Source organism: Physella acuta, unplaced genomic scaffold, assembly GCF_028476545.2.
Source record: "Physella acuta isolate Inbredline_101_S28 unplaced genomic scaffold, ASM2847654v3 ptg000142l, whole genome shotgun sequence".
Classification (NCBI taxonomy): Eukaryota; Metazoa; Mollusca; class Gastropoda; family Physidae; genus Physella; species Physella acuta.
This window is the reverse complement of record NW_026731661.1, coordinates 2,727,221-2,743,658: the sequence shown is the minus strand read 5'-3', so window position 1 is coordinate 2,743,658 and position 16,438 is coordinate 2,727,221. Positions and strand designations below refer to the sequence as shown.

At 37.3% G+C, this 16,438-nt stretch overlaps 1 protein-coding gene and 2 pseudogenes across 1 annotated transcript; all 3 read right to left on the bottom strand.

The window, feature by feature from the left end:
* Positions 1 to 1,024: 1,024 nt before the first annotated feature.
* LOC131935324 (large ribosomal subunit protein eL21-like) lies at positions 1,025 to 4,273 on the bottom strand. The gene is made up of 3 exons (XM_059291704.1): positions 4,163 to 4,273; positions 3,872 to 3,967; positions 1,025 to 1,204 (listed from the first exon to the last, which is right to left on the bottom strand). The coding sequence occupies exons 1-3, from the start codon at positions 4,271 to 4,273 to the stop codon at positions 1,025 to 1,027; spliced, it is 387 nt and encodes a 128-aa protein (XP_059147687.1).
* A 4,407-nt stretch (positions 4,274 to 8,680) lies between these two features.
* Positions 8,681 to 10,915, bottom strand: LOC131935323 (eukaryotic translation initiation factor 3 subunit D-like; annotated as a pseudogene).
* A 2,819-nt stretch (positions 10,916 to 13,734) lies between these two features.
* Positions 13,735 to 16,009, bottom strand: LOC131935344 (uncharacterized; annotated as a pseudogene).
* Positions 16,010 to 16,438: the final 429 nt, after the last annotated feature.

Below are 16,438 nucleotides of genomic sequence, written 5' to 3'. Positions count from 1 at the left end.
CACCCCCACCCCCACCCCCCCACACACCACCCCCCACCCCACCCCCCCCACACACCACCACCCCACCCCCCACCCCCCCCTGCCACCCCCCACCTCCCATACCCCACCCCCCACTCTCAAAAAAATCATGTCTACCGTCCCATTCAACGAAATATAATTATATACTTTTTCCAGTGTCCGCCCCCCTTCCCGAAAATTCTACCCCCGTCCCCGAAAATTTCAATTACCCCCACCCCTCTCCGGGGAGGAAAAAGTCTGAAAGAAACACTGGTGTCGCGCTTAGCCACTACCCGAAGAATTGCATTAAAGAAATTGCAAGAAAACCACTTTTTAGATTAGAAACATTAATTAGGCGGTAATTTTATTATAGAGTATCGATGAAGAAATTTCTTTTGAGTTGGGGAGGGGGGGGGGGGGCTCAGACGTTCCTACGCGTGGGGTGGGGCTTCGCCCCTACCCGAAGAATTGTATGCAAGAAACTCTTCACGCAAACCATTTAAATTAGACAACATTTCCTTTTTATTCAATGTTTACGCGATAATCAATGACATCATTATATTACTGTGTGCACTTTCCGCCGTGAGATTATTTTCAACTCTATGCTAAATGTGTCGACGTCATACTTCGTCTTTCGTTTCACTGTGAGAGTTTTTAATTTCCTTGTGTTTTCTCTATAGCGTTCTTGTCAGATAGAATTTTTTCTTATGTTTTCTCTAGAGCGTTCTTGTCAGACAGAGCGTTCTTGTCAGATACACAGACAGACAGCGAAACTATTATTATAGATTAAGCAATGATCTCATAAGGAATAGGTGTCAAGAAGTCGGGCTTGCTGACAAAATGGGCTTTCCTTGGCTGGGCGGGATCTCTCTTAGTGTTAGCTTTAACACCTAATTTAATTTCCTTGTGTTTTCTCTATAGCGTTCTTGTCAGATAGAATTTTTTCTTATGTTTTCTCTAGAGCGTTCTTGTCAGACAGAGCGTTCTTGTCAGATACACAGACAGACAGCGAAACTATTATTATAGATTAAGCAATGATCTCATAAGGAATAGGTGTCAAGAAGTCGGGCTTGCTGACAAAATGGGCTTTCCTTGGCTGGGCGGGATCTCTCTTAGTGTTAGCTTTAACACCTATCTCCTTAGCTTGTCTCTTCAGCTCTTCATTCTTCTCGACGCGTTTCAAGAAATCAAGACGGCAGTTACTGTGCTTAACAGGCTAAATTCTGACATTGATTTGTTTAGGGATAATACGGTTGCCCAACTGTTTTTTTGACAACCACACCAACCAACAGCGTGAGGGGTTACATTGATGTGTTTGGGGATAATACAGTTGCCCAACTGTTTATTGACAACCACACCAACAGCATGAGGGGTTACATTGATTTGTTTGGGGATAATACGGTTGCCCAACTGTTTATTGACAACCACACCAACCAACAGCATGAGGGGTTACATTGATTTGTTTGGGGATAATACGGTTGTCCAACTGTTTTTTGACAACCACACCAACCAACAGCATGAGGGGTTACATTGATTTGTTTGGGGATAATACGGTTGCCCAACTGTTTATTGACAACCACACCAACCAACAGCATGAGGGGTTACAATGAAAACACGACCAGTCTTTCCGTGATAGAACTTGTGTGGCATACCTTTTTGAATGGCACCATCACCCTTAATGTCAACGATGTCCCCACGTTTGTAAACTGACATATAACGTGACAGCTTGGTCACACCTTTGTTTCTGAATCTACGTGAGAACATGTACCGCGTTTGTTTTCTGAATCTACGTGAGAACATGTACCGCGTTTATTTTTCTGAATCTACATGAGAACATGTAACGCGTGCCGCGGCGATAACCTTTTGGATTTGTCATTTTCAATCACAATACGTTTGTCCTGTCAACCACACGGCTTTAGTAAGAGGACAAGAAGTCAAAACGATAGCCTTTTTTTTAGAAAGTAGGGGGAAATAAGTTTTTTTTTTACAGCAAAATGTTATAACACGGAAGTAATAATGAGGACCCAACGTTGATTAATTAGCAGTCACAAAGTATATTACAAGAAAAGTGACCTATTAAAAAAGTTTTTGTCATTTTTTTATTACAAAATAAATTTAGTTATTTTTTATGCAGAATGTCATTTTTGTAAATATTACATATGCAATTATTTGTTGCTATTCGAAAAATACTATGGCAATTTGATTGATGCATACTTTTTTGGTACTTCTTATTTAAACTTTAAACAACAAAATATTGTGTAAGTTGTTTCCCTTATAAAATGTAATATAAACGAAGTCCCCATTATTAATCGAAGCTAAAAATAATATTCTCATAGACGTCTTTCTCTTAATCGGTGAGCTTAGCACAGAGATATGTCTGATCAATTTTTATTTTATTAAATTAGTGTGTAGAAAATAATAACGGTAATTAATTGCAGCAGTATTATTCATGTGTGTCTTGTTTTATTTCCCTATTCATTTAATATTGAGTAGTTTAGAAGCAATATTATGCCGTTTGTTTTGCTGTTCGACTTTCTTCACCGATTTAAATGTTGCATTTAAAATGTTCTTGGGCGGATTTAAATTTCCTATATGTCGTTCTGTAGACAAACAGGACTATTTTTGTATAGAAATGTATCAGATGATTGTCAGGACTGTAGGGTGTACTCATGTCTGTGCTGCTCGACCTATGTGTAGTTTAATCTTGGTTTACATTGACCCTGGTGTATACATATATTTTTTTTTTGGAAATGTGAACATTCATAATATAAATAGATATTCAAACAATAGAAAAGCAGTACTATATTTTGAAAATAGAAATTATGCTAATTTACAAATATGTGACTCTTAAAATCAAGTTAACATCTTTCAACTTAAATACGAGACATATAATGAAATGATAAATCTTTAAAAAAATGACACTCGCATAGTTTAGAATTGTCTGTATTTATTAAGCAGTGAACAACTAATCAAAAGTTCTCACAAGTGTACATATTTTTTTCTTGTATTAAGTTAATTTAACAGAGTAATGTTTATTTCAGGCATCACTTCCGGGGGGGAGGATTGAAGGCACGTCTACCACACACACCCCCCCCCCCCGCCCACCCATACACAACTTATAAAAGAAAACGGATTTATATAAAAATATCTGCTATTTAAATTATCCGCTCCCCCCCCTCCTATCCCCCTACTGAACATTTTGTTTACCCCCCGCCCCTTTCTTTATAGTTTGACATCAGACACAGTAATTACAATTTTTATTAATTAAGTCAACTTAGTCCCACAAAAGTATATGCTGTTGGTACAAATCATATACCACATGTTTCTAATTGTGTTGTTTAACAAAAACTAATATAACGTTTTTTCATTTGCAATTAGTTCGGTTAAAAAAATAAACATGTCTCATCATTATTATTTGATAGTTCTCGTTTATTTTTATTTTTTCTTTGTTTCTTCCATTCTTCATGATTTTTTTTTTGTTAAAACAACAGTTATGGTCTGGGTTAGATGTAACATTGTCTCCATCTCTTCTGATTGGTGCTGATATATTTATACATCCAATAACGATTGTTTTAGTCTTGAATTTATTGATGCATAGTTAGCTCATGAAGCTAAAGCTACTTTTACTAACCATTCTTTGACGACAGATTAGCAAGATCTTGTCTTTTCTTTTTGACTTTCTTGTGGTGACATATGTTAACCTTTTTAACTCTAGAAAACAAAATAATTTCATCTTGTCTTTTTTTTTTTACCCTTTATTGATATATAGTCAGCTTCTGAAGCTAGAGCAACCTCTGCTAAACTTTCTAGCACTACAAAGCAGAATAGCAGAATATTGTATTTTCTTTTAGACTTCCTAGATCCCATGACTAACCTCCAGTATTAAATCTACTATCTGTTCCACTTCAGTTGTATGACCCAATACTGTAAACTGTACTCTCGAGGGGCCATCAAAGCTTACATCTACTTCCTGAAATATTTCTCAATATCATTCATTAGATAAACTCTGTGATAAAACTGTGGAGGTTCCATTAACTGCCACACCCCCAGCGTGATTTAAATATACTAGATGTCATCTGTATAGTTTTTACAATCATTGCAATACTTGGATGGACAAAGAGCATAAGTTATTGCACCATTTTAACGTTGTTTTATAATAACTGACTGTTATATCCCAGATGACCATCGTACATAGTTTCCTTTTTTTGCGTTTTGAGTTTGGATCTTCAATATCACCGTAACAAAGTGGTACCTCGACATTATAATCCCCCGACATCTGGTTTTATTTTAGATACTTGCTAGATAAAATTTGCTTTGATACTTGAGGATAAAAATTGGGAATAACCAATATTAGCGCGAATGATAGTTAACACCCTAAACATGTTTCAGCTGAATGTGCATCGGGGCTAGTTTATGACAAATACCTAATTTATGTTTGAAACATTCTAAAATGATAGAAAAAAACAAACCTTGGACACGTTTATTTTAACGGCCAGCTTGGAAATATGAAAAAAAGTGTGGCAAAAAGGCAATGACAAGCTGAGAGAAAAGAGGGCGAGACAATAGGGCTGGTAAGTAGGTCACCAACTAGTTCTATGTCTCATGCAGGTTTTATTCAGCCGTAGAACAGGTTGGTGATCTTCTTACCAGCCCTACTAAGTTAAATAAACCAAACATTCTTTTTTTTTCTTTTTTTTTTTATTCACAAGTTTGAGAGTAAAAAAGAAAATCGTGACGTAAAAAAATCATTCAATTATCAATGAACACTAATGAATTACTGATGTAGACTAATACTCTAATTCAGCATAAGGCGTTCCAATCAATTATTTGACTGTGTGACTCAATCGACAAAGTAAAAATTACGGCAGCAACTGTGTTTTCATTTGAACTAAATTACCTCGTGTGGTTTTTCTATATTTTCCTGCTAACATGTTTACATATAATCACGTCCTTCTAACAAAAAGTATTATGATAAAATGTAAGACTATTTTTGATAACTTAAAATACGACGCTAGAGTGACCGCAATAACTTGTCTTTAAGCCCCATCTTTGTTTAAATAGATGTATTTAGGTAAAACATACAAATCTTTAAAAAAAATATATGTAAATATTTATAATTTAGATATGTGGATTAAAAAAGGATATATTTAAACACCGAATTGATATATTTTAAAACCTTTAAAAATACATGTTTATGAAATAAAAGACAAACAAACAAATAAATACATTGTTTTTTAAGTCTCAGATTATGTAATTCTTTTCAGCTCGCCTGAGCTTTGTCCCGAAGGTGACCACTGTCTAATTACTTGTATTTCATCACGTGACATACGAGGACCGTATTAGATTTACAAACCTCCGCTATCTTCATCTCTTTCATTCTTAAATATGCATATAATACATAGAAACGTTTAGTGGTAAGGGTGGGGGTTATAAAGTAGTAAGCTGGCATAATCAGTGTTCTGAAAAGAAACAGTGACATTCGGTTATGAAGAAGTTTTTGAATTTTGGGGGGGTTGGAGTCGGGGGTGAAAGCTACCAGTCTGTTCATCCAAAAGTGTTTTCTTTTTTTCGTTATACACTTGTTTAATTTGTAATTTATTTTTGGTTTAAATTAAAAACCATTAATATTTTTATATGGAAAAAGTAGCGAAAACATGGCACCAACTTATCAAATGATAAATCGCTCTATATTTAGCATTAAGTAATGAAATCTGACAAACGTTTCACATTTAGAGTTAGATCCAATATTAGAGGACTTGTTAATAGATAATGTCATTTTACATCATTGTTTCAAAGACATTTTTTTTTAATTTTTATTGTATCTTTTGTTATTAAAAAAAGTATGTTTTATTTTATTTCTATTATTTATTTTTGTTGTGTTTCTTAAATTAATGTACTAATATTTGATTGTTTCCCCTGCATAAAAAACATTAGAGTTACCTTTACCTAAACAATGCTTTGTCATTTATTCTCTATTACTACGATCTATGGCAAAGCATAATGTTTATAAGTATATTTGCGGTTTGGGATGTGGGCCCCATATTTTGTTAACTTTTGAAAGAAAATAGATTGTTTTTTTTTTTTACTTCATAAGTAAGCTATCATTTATCGGAGTTATTACACTTACACTTATTTAAAAATATGTTTAACTTAGCTTTCTTTCTTAAAAATAATGCGTTATCTCATATACGCTAAATTCTATATATATTTGATTATTGTTAAAATCTTTGTATCACTAATATATGCCTTCTAAAAGCGTGTGTATACAGTTGTACCCAGTTTACCATTACAGATGTAGTAAATAGTGTCTATGATGGACATGCACATTTTACAGCTAGAGAATAGGTCTGTGATGTTCTTATGTTTGGTATGATTGACATATTGTTCTATTTTTTCTGTTGCTGTGTAGGGGAGGGAGTGGACGTGTTTTCTTCACGCGTATTGTTATTTCAGGGGTGGACGTGAATACTGTTATTGTAACACGTCGGGTTAAGGCTTGGTAAGTCATTGTTTATGGTGAGTATGTGAGTTGTGTTCAGCCCCACGTTGTTGTGTTATTCCCCTTAGACCAAATGTTGGTATTCAGTTTACTAGGTGTGTGAACGAGAGTTGATGGGTTGATTTGGAAAGAGGGCTAGGCGAATATATTACGTGTGTAGGCCCGCACTAATACTGTGGTCCAAACTCTGTGTACTTTGTTGTTTGTACTTCTTAAAGTCGACCTTAACAGCTGGTGGCAAGTAAAAACAAGAAGAACTTAGAAATAGACCGGCTGTACAAAAACATCAACCCCTGAAGCGATCGCAATTTACCGGGACTTGTCACAGTCGCTGGTATTGTTTAAGGATAAATGTTTACCATATAAGGTGTTTATTGCCTGAGACTTGTCACAGTCGCTGGTATTGTTTAAGGGTAAATGTTTACCATATAAGGTGTTTATTGCCTGAGACTTGTCACAGTCGCTGGTATTGTTTAAGGGTAAATGTTTACCATTTAAGGTGTTTATTGCCTGAGACCTGCCACAGTCGCTTGAATTGTTTAAGGGTAAATGTTTACCATATAAGGTGTTTATTGCCTGAGACTTTCATCGTCGTCACAAGATGGTTGTTATCGTCGTCACATCTGAATTTGTATCATCGCCACTACCGAACTGTTACTGTCGTCTTCAGCAAACTTTTAACGACGTCCCTACTGAACTTTGACACCATAATATTTACTACCAATGACAGAGAGTTGCTATGGGAATAGGGCTGGGAATTTCAAGGTAAGTTTTTATTTTCTATTGGTCTTTAGCGGGTACATACTTTCGGTTTTTTATCATTTGTCAAATACAGAAATCTGCATTTTACAGATTTCATTCCGTCTCCTCTCTCTTTCTCTCTCTCTTTCTCTCTCTCTCTCTCTCTCTCTCTCTCTTGATATAAAAGGTATACGAAATGGCATCAACCTAGCTATAGCGGTACTCAAGTTATCGTGTTCACAGTCACAAACACACACACATACATACACACATGCACACACACAGACATTCGGAAAACAGGTTTTTTTTTTCGACTCACGGGGTATATGGCCCGGGGACAAACTTTCAATTTAGCGCCCCCTCTGGAGCAAATTTTCAATTTGCACCCCCCCCCCCCCATCTCAACTTTCGATTTGCAACCCCACCCTCCTCAAACTGCAAGTATGCAGCTAAAATGACATTTTAATTAGTTTTTACAACCCATTTTGCCCCCCCCCCCTCCTGCCCCCCCCCCCCTCCATCGCTACGCCTCTGTGTGTGGGTTAGATGTAACATTTTCTCCATCTCTTCTGATTGTTGCTGATATATTTTTACAGCCAAGAAAGAACGTCTCCGTCTTATATTTTAACATAATGCTGTGTAGTCAGCCCCTGCAGCAAAAGCTACCTAAGCTAACTTTTTTAGCACTAAAAAACAGAATAGCAGGATCTGGTCATGTCTTTTAGCCTTCCTTCATCTCATGTCAAACATCCAGTATTAAATCTACTATATGTTCCTCTTCAGTTGTATGACCCAATACTGTCGACTGTTACTCCAGATGTACAATCACAGCATACATCAGCTCGCAGTATTTTATTATTATTTTGAAATTATTTATTTATTTATTTTAAGCGAAAAAAGTTAAAACAAAAATGTTCGCATAAGCAAAATATCATACAAAAATAGTTTACACAAATAGTATAATTTTATCAATTTTTTAATCCTTTTTATTTTCCAATTAAAAACAAATACAATAACATCCCACGCCGTTTGGGTGGATATTTACAAGGTAGATACATTGATGTACAGAAAATAGGAGATACATAGCGAAATAAGTAAATGAATACGTAAGTTGTTAAAATATACTTATATCATTTTTTTTTTATTTAAAATGTTTATTTTTCACTAGCTTCCCAACAAAATTAAAATCTTTAACTTATAATGTAACACCCTTGAGGGGTGATAATCTAAATACTTAAGAAATGAAAGATAAAATACACATTTTAAATTGTAAGATATAAATAGCAAAGCCAAACCTGCTTTTTAAAAAGTGGGTACAACTATACACTGATCAATTGAAACTTTAGTAGCCTTAAGAATGTCTAACTTTGGGTCCTTGTTTACATCATCTATACAATTGTTTTAGCTCCAATTACACACGTTCTTCGTCATGAAGAAAAAATATTCAAGCTGTCTCAAATCAATTTTACTTTTCGACTTCATCATCATCATCATCGTCTGAATCATCATCTGAATCATCGTCATCATCATCGTCGTCGTCATCTTCATCCTCATCTGACTCAAAATTGTGATCAGGAATATCATAGATCCTAACAACAGGCTTGTTTGGATCTTTCATGATGAGATATTTGCCTTCTTTCAGTTTCATACACGTGTCCACGATACATCTCAGAATATCCCAAGCATTATCCATGTTCAAGTTGATCTGACTGGCAAATTCTACAGGCTTAAGCTGTTGGGTTCCAAGTAGCACATGCTTGGCTGTGTCTTTCACGTGTAACCGAGACACATATCCAAATTTAATCTGGTCAGATCCTGCCAACAAAGCACTGACAGTCCATTTGGCTAATTTACAACTATTGTTTTTAAGTTCAGTGGCAAGAACAGCACATCTCTGGCTGTCTAAACGACTGCGCCAATCAACACCACCAGAAAACCTTGAATCCCATTCATTTAGAGACTTGATATTCATAAACTGAATTTCATTATTAGGACCATTTGTCACAGCATCATGCTCTGTTCGAGCTATCAAGACAATATCCTTACCAAGATCCCATTTACGATACCTGTATCCAACAGAAGCTACTTCTGAATCATCAGCACCTTGGATGAAGGGATTGGGCTTCTAAAAGGTGTATTTTTCCTCATTCATTCTCAAAACGTGCTGAGAAAAGTTGTGGTTAATAAAAGTTGCCTCAAGAGCCAAACTACGAGGGGAGTTAGTGCTAGCACTGCCATCTTCTTGAGGGGGTTCTGTTGCTGTCTCACTTACAGTGAGAAGATCAAAGTCAGAGTCATCACGTTTGTCAAAGAATAACTTGTTTCCAACACATGGGCAACAACATCCCAGGAATAGGATGAGCGGGGGCAACACATCATTGTTGCTAATATAGCATCGGTTGCAACCACATTTCCTTGGCTTTTAGCCAACTGTCTAATGATGGGATCATCTGTTGTGGTAACCTTGTGAAAAATTATGTTAATCCTTTTCAACCTTTTTTTTTCTTTTTTAGTTGTGACTCTGTCATAATATTTGTCATAAAACTCCATGGAGCCACATGTCATCAACTCTTCTCCTTCTTTAATATCAGAAAGATTAAGCTTTGTCAGTCGTGGGAAATTCATCTCTTCAACTACGACCCAATCATCCTTGATTTGCACAGATGCATCACGGTTTCTAATAGGCATTTTGCTTATGTTCTCCTGCATTTGTTTACCAAATTGTTTCTGCCATTTTTTAAGCAGTCGCTGCCTATCCCTCTCACGATTCTTTTGAGTCTTGGTAAGAACAAGCATATTAGCTTGAGTTTGCTGCTGGCGTCGTTCTCTATCCCTGCGTTGACGATTCTGTTGAAGCAGACGACCTCTTCTCTGGTAAACTGGTTTTTGGACCCTTGAAGTGTCCACCAATTGAAAAGTGCTTTCACCCTCTTCATGGTAATAGGCATATTGACTCCCACCTCCAAATGCAGAATTGTATTTTCCTAGATATCTTTTATCTTGATAAGTGCTTCCTGTCCAATCAGATACCTTTCCAAGACGAACATCTTTAGAAAAGGCTGATAGGGCATATCTTTAAATTGATCGGGTATTTGATTGGGTCCCCATCCATTCGGGTTGTCCTAAATTTGCGGCGGTATAAGGTGGGCAGTCGACATCTTTATTACATAAACGTGAAAACTGGTCTGAAATCAATGTACGTACGCTTTCGACCTGCGCTTATACACTATGGTATACTTATATCAAAATAGTAATAATTCAGATGTATGGCTATCATCGTCAACATTTATCGAAGATAAGTCACAATATATATAACAAGATATTAAATATCTTTAAATGGTTTTCACAATTGTAAATACAAAAGTAATTTCGTTATATTTTGATATCAAAATAAATCTATTAAATGGTACATACGAACAGTTTAATAAGTTTACGTAAATGAATATACAACAGTTTAATAGATGTATACTATTTTGTACTACTAATGCACACTTTAATCAACACAATAATGTGTAAGTTGTTTCCCTTATATATTATCACATCGCAGCAACAGTATTCTCATTTCCGTCTTAACTTAATCGGTGAGCTTAGCACAGAGACACGACACTGTGTTTAATACATTTTATTTTATGTAATTGTTGTGTATGGAATAATTACTGCAAACAATTGCAACAGCATTATTCGTTTGTATTGTTTTATTATCCTATTCATTTAATAAGGAATATTTTAGGCCCTAAACTTTAGGGGTAATGTTATATCGTTAGTTTTGCTGTCAGCTATTATTAACGTATTTAACTTGGGATTTAAAATCTTTTTGGGGGGATTTAAATGCCCTATATATCTTTCTGTAGACAAACAGGACAACTTTTGAATAGAAATGTATCAGATGATTGTCAGGACTGTAGGGTGTACTCGTGTCTGTGCTGCTCGACCTATGTGTAGTTTAATCTTGGTTTACATTGACCCTGGTGTAGAAATAGATTTTTGGAAATATTAACACTGATATTATAAACAATTATTCAAACCATAGAAAAGCAGTATTATACTTTAAAAACAGAATTTATGCTAATTTACAAATATTTGAATCTTTATAAAGCTAATATTTTCAAACTTGAATACGAGACAAATAATGAAAGTATAAAGCTTAAACAGCACTCGTACGGTTTAGAACTTCCAATATGTATTAAGCTGACAACAACGAATCACCTGTAATATTTTACAATAAAAATTGTATATAGTGGTATTGAAAGATTGGGTAGATACATTTAAAGATGTTTTCTCTAGTCTATATGTTCTAGTTCATCTACTTTTGTCTTTAGTTGTTAAAACAGAGTAATTTTTATTTCAGGAATCACCAAAGGGGGGGGGGGGGGGGGGAATTGGAGGGGCGTCAACCACCACCCAAACCCCTTAAAATAATATAGAATGTATACATAAATGTATACTTTAAACACATTCCGCTCCCCCCTCTCTCTTTATCCATCCCACCCCCTCCCCCCTCCATCGGAGAAAAAAATGGAAATTGTTAGGCACAGTTTGACATAGACACATTATTTTCAATTTGCCTTAACTAAACTTATGCCCAAGAAAATATGTGATATTGCTAAAAATATTCATCTACCACATGTTTTTAATTAAAGTTTTTCATGAAATTTTTTTATTTGCATTTCGTTCGTTAAAAAAAATATTTTCAAAAACATCATTTGATAGTTCTCGTTTATTGTTTTCTTTGTCTTCCACTCTTCATAATTTCCGTCGTTACAAAAAAGCATTGGTCTGGGTTAGTTATAACATTTTCTCCATCTCTTTTGATTGTCGCTGATACATTTTATCTGCCAAATAAAAACACTGTTACGTTTTACATGTGCAACTATTGATAAATAGTCAGATCCTAAAGCTAAAGCTACAATAATTTTGACTTCTGTTAACTTCTCTAACACCAGAAAAGTAAATAACAAGATCGTGTCTATTGTTTTAGACTTCCTAGATCTCATGACTAACCTCTGCTCTTCTTCACTTGTATGACCTAATACTCTAGACTGGTCAAAATCGTTGCGGAGGGGGGGGGGGGGGGGGTTAAGGTACATGTGTCCCCGGGCGCCGACCCAAGGGCGCCAAAATAAGCTCATTTTAGCTGCTATTTTGAATTATAATTATAAAACAATATAATGGGGGGGGGGGGCGTCAAATTGAAAGTTTGTCTCGATGCGCGGGTGGGGTAGCTACCCGCTGAGACTGTTCTCTAGAATGACGACTAACGCATACTTCTACTGGTAATAATCTTTCTCGATATAATTCATTAGATAAACTCTGTGATAAAATTATGGAGGTTCCATCAACTGCATTACCGTGATTTAATCATTCTATATATCGACGCTGGAATCTTCACGATTATACAGTTTACAACCAAAGCATTTCTTTTATGGATAAAGTGCATCAGTTATAGCAAATTTGTATTGTTGCTTTATAACAACTGACTGTAATATCCCAGTTAAATATGGAGCTTTTCAATGGAATGTTTATTTATAGCTGAGATGAGACAAAATAATTAGAATTTCTTTTAAGTCAATTTAGGCAAAATATATTATTTGCTATTCTAATAGATTGCATACATAATGTTTCTAATTAATGCTCAGCATTGGAATTGTCACGTCCTGGTTAGTTTCTACTCAATAACGACTCGTGTTTACGTTCCATACTTTTATTCCGTCTCAAATATTCACATTCCACAGTAGCCCTCGTCCTAACCGCTACCAACTAACCCCTAACAATCATTCACTCCAGCTTTGGGATAACAATACATAAACACACCGGGGTTAACAATATTCTAGGGTAAACTCAACTCACACACACACTCTCCCCTAATTCTAGATTATTCTAACATATTTCTATCTAACCTACAACTGACCCGTAACAGGAATGCTAACATATTTTTCAAAATGCCTTCTTTATGTATTTCTTTTTAAAGTATTTATAAGAACTTTAGAACAAAACCCAAAGTGTGATCGAAAACATTGTTTATGTACAACATCCGTTGGACAGTGAACACAATTTTATGATATCATTTGTCTTTATACAGTTAAAATATTTTACTCTCACGTGATAACAATAGTCTAATGTCTACTTTTATTTTATATAACAATAAATAAAAGCGTAAGACTGTAATAAAACAAAAGCGTATTTATTTGCCAACACATATTAAAGACCGTCAAATTTTAGCATTCTTTATCGGCGTATTTATATGTAAATGTATAATATTAATCTGTACGAAGCGTTAACGATAGCATTTGTGTACCTGGTTATTTTTTTACATGTGCCAATCAACTTTCAACCATTTAAAAAACAATACAGTTACAACCCGTCCGTGATTTGTATTTAGCGATAAGTAATTATTATTGCTTAAATTTGGGTTTAGTTATGTAAAACCAAATGTTGTACTTTAATACATTTTTTTAATATATATATAATTTGTTGTGTTTATTCAAAGCTGGAAATTCGTAAGCATAAAATGCACAATGAACACGATTTTAAAAACAATAAGACCAATACTTTAAAATATGGCGTCGCTCAGTGAACATATCAAGTTTGCGAATAATATATACATTAGATTTCTCAAGGGGTTAAGTCCAATTATATATAACATCTGACATTCTGCATGAGTGAGCAAGACTCAAATCTTCCGAGAATTTAAAAATAATTTAAGCTGGTCTGGATGATAAATGATACATGACTTGGTAACTATACTCAAAAAAAAAGTAAAAAAATAAAAATGATGACATTGCAACTTGGATGAAAATCTTGTGAATCCTTGATGCTTTTATCTGCTGAAAATGGTTGAATAAATCCCCAACCACGGCCACGATCGTTTCCATTAACAATTTCAACTCCAGCATCTTGAATAAGCCTTTTTGTTTCAGAAATAGCGTTTTTGCTCCCAGATAACTCAACAGAACTTCTACCAGATAAGTGGCCATCACGTGACACATTTATCCGACAACCACTGTCTGCTTCCATGTCTCGTAGTCTGCCTACTTCAGACGACTCAACATCAATTGTTTCAGATTCGCCACCACCATCACCTCCAAAGCCTCTACCACCACCGCCGCCACCACCATCACCTCCAAAGCCTCTACCAACTCCACCGCCACCACCATCACCTCCAAAGGCTCTACCACTATCACCTCCAAAGCTTCTACCACCACCACCTCCACCATCACCTCCAAAGCCTCTACCACCGCCACCTCCACCATCACCTCCAAAGCTACTACCACCACCACCTCCACCATCACCTCCAAAGCCTCTACCACCGCCACCTCCACCATCACCTCCAAAGCTACTACCACCACCACCTCCACCATCACCTCCAAAGCCTCTACCACCGCCACCTCCACCATCACCTCCAAAGCCTCTACCACCACCGCCTCCACCATCACCTCCAAAGCCTCTACCACCGCCACCTCCACCATCACCTCCAAAGCTACTACCACCACCACCTCCACCATCACCTCCAAAGCCTCTACCACCGCCACCTCCACCATCACCTCCAAAGCTACTACCACCACCACCTCCACCATCACCTCCAAAGCTACTACCACCACCACCTCCACCATCACCTCCAAAGCTTCTACCACCGCCACCTCCACCATCACCTCCAAAGCCTCTACCACCGCCACCTCCACCATCACCTCCAAAGCCTCTACCACCGCCACCTCCACCATCACCTCCAAAGCCTCTACCACCGCCACCTCCACCATCACCTCCAAAGCTACTACCACCACCACCTCCACCATCACCTCCAAAGCCTCTACCACCACCACCTCCACCATCACCTCCAAAGCTACTACCACCACCACCTCCACCATCACCTCCAAAGCTTCTACCACCGCCACCTCCACCATCACCTCCAAAGCTACTACCACCACCACCTCCACCATCACCTCCAAAGCCTCTACCACCACCACCTCCACCATCACCTCCAAAGCCTCTACCACCGCCACCTCCACCATCACCTCCAAAGCTACTACCACCACCACCTCCACCATCACCTCCAAAGCCTCTACCACCGCCACCTCCACCGTCACCTCCAAAGCCTCTACCACCACCACCTCCAGCATCACCTCCAAAACCTCTACCACATCCGCCGCCACCTCCATCACCTCCAAAGCCTCTACCAACGCAACCGCCACCACCATCACGTCCAAAGCCTCTACCGCCGCCGCCGCCACCACCATCACCTCCAAAGCCTCTACCACCACCGCCGCCACCACCATCACCTCCAAAGCCTCTACCACCATCACCTCCAAAGCTTCTACCACCGCCGCCGCCACTACCATCACCTCCAAAGCCTCTACCACCGCCACTTCCACCATCACCTCCAAAGCCTCTACCACCGCCGCCGCCACCACCATCACCTCAAAAGCCTCTACCATCACCACCTCCATCATCACGTCCAAAGCCTCTACCATCACCACCTCCACCATCACCTCCAAAGCCTCTACCACCGCCGCCGCCACCACGGCTTCCACCACTAAGGCATTCTTCAATTAGTCTCTTGGCATTTTCAATCTCTTCCGTTGTTCCACTGATTTCAACAGATTTCATTCCATCCTCATATCTGGATATTTTGATTCTGGCATTACTGTCTTGTTCTAGATCTCTGATTTTACTTCCAACAAGACCTATGATCTTTCCCACATTTGATGACTCAACCATCATTGTTGTTGAACTTACGCCGCCACCAGGGCCTCCGCCAAAAGATCCGCTAAATGACATTTTGTCTAATTCCTAAAATTATAAATACTTTTTTTTTTCATTATTTAAAACTTAATTATAAGTTTAATTTCTAGAATGTTAATTAATAATGTATTACATAAATATAACTGATTAATCCTTGACTGAGTGAAAATATTCTAGTTTGATTTGACATAAATCTTTCCCATCTCTTACAACAGATGAATACACAATGTTATATTCATGTTGTTTTTGCCATAGAGATGGACATCCAACGTTTGACCTTCTACACTCTAATTAAAGTAACGGATCTGGACATCCTTGAGCCCATTTGTGATTATGTTTTTACTTATCCCAGGCAGGGCAATGACTGCAATAGCACCGGCAGCTGTAGCATTGAATGATGTAACTGGTGAAGCGCCAACTGACGTAGCACCAGTGTTGTTAGAATGTGTTGCAGTGTTTGAATAT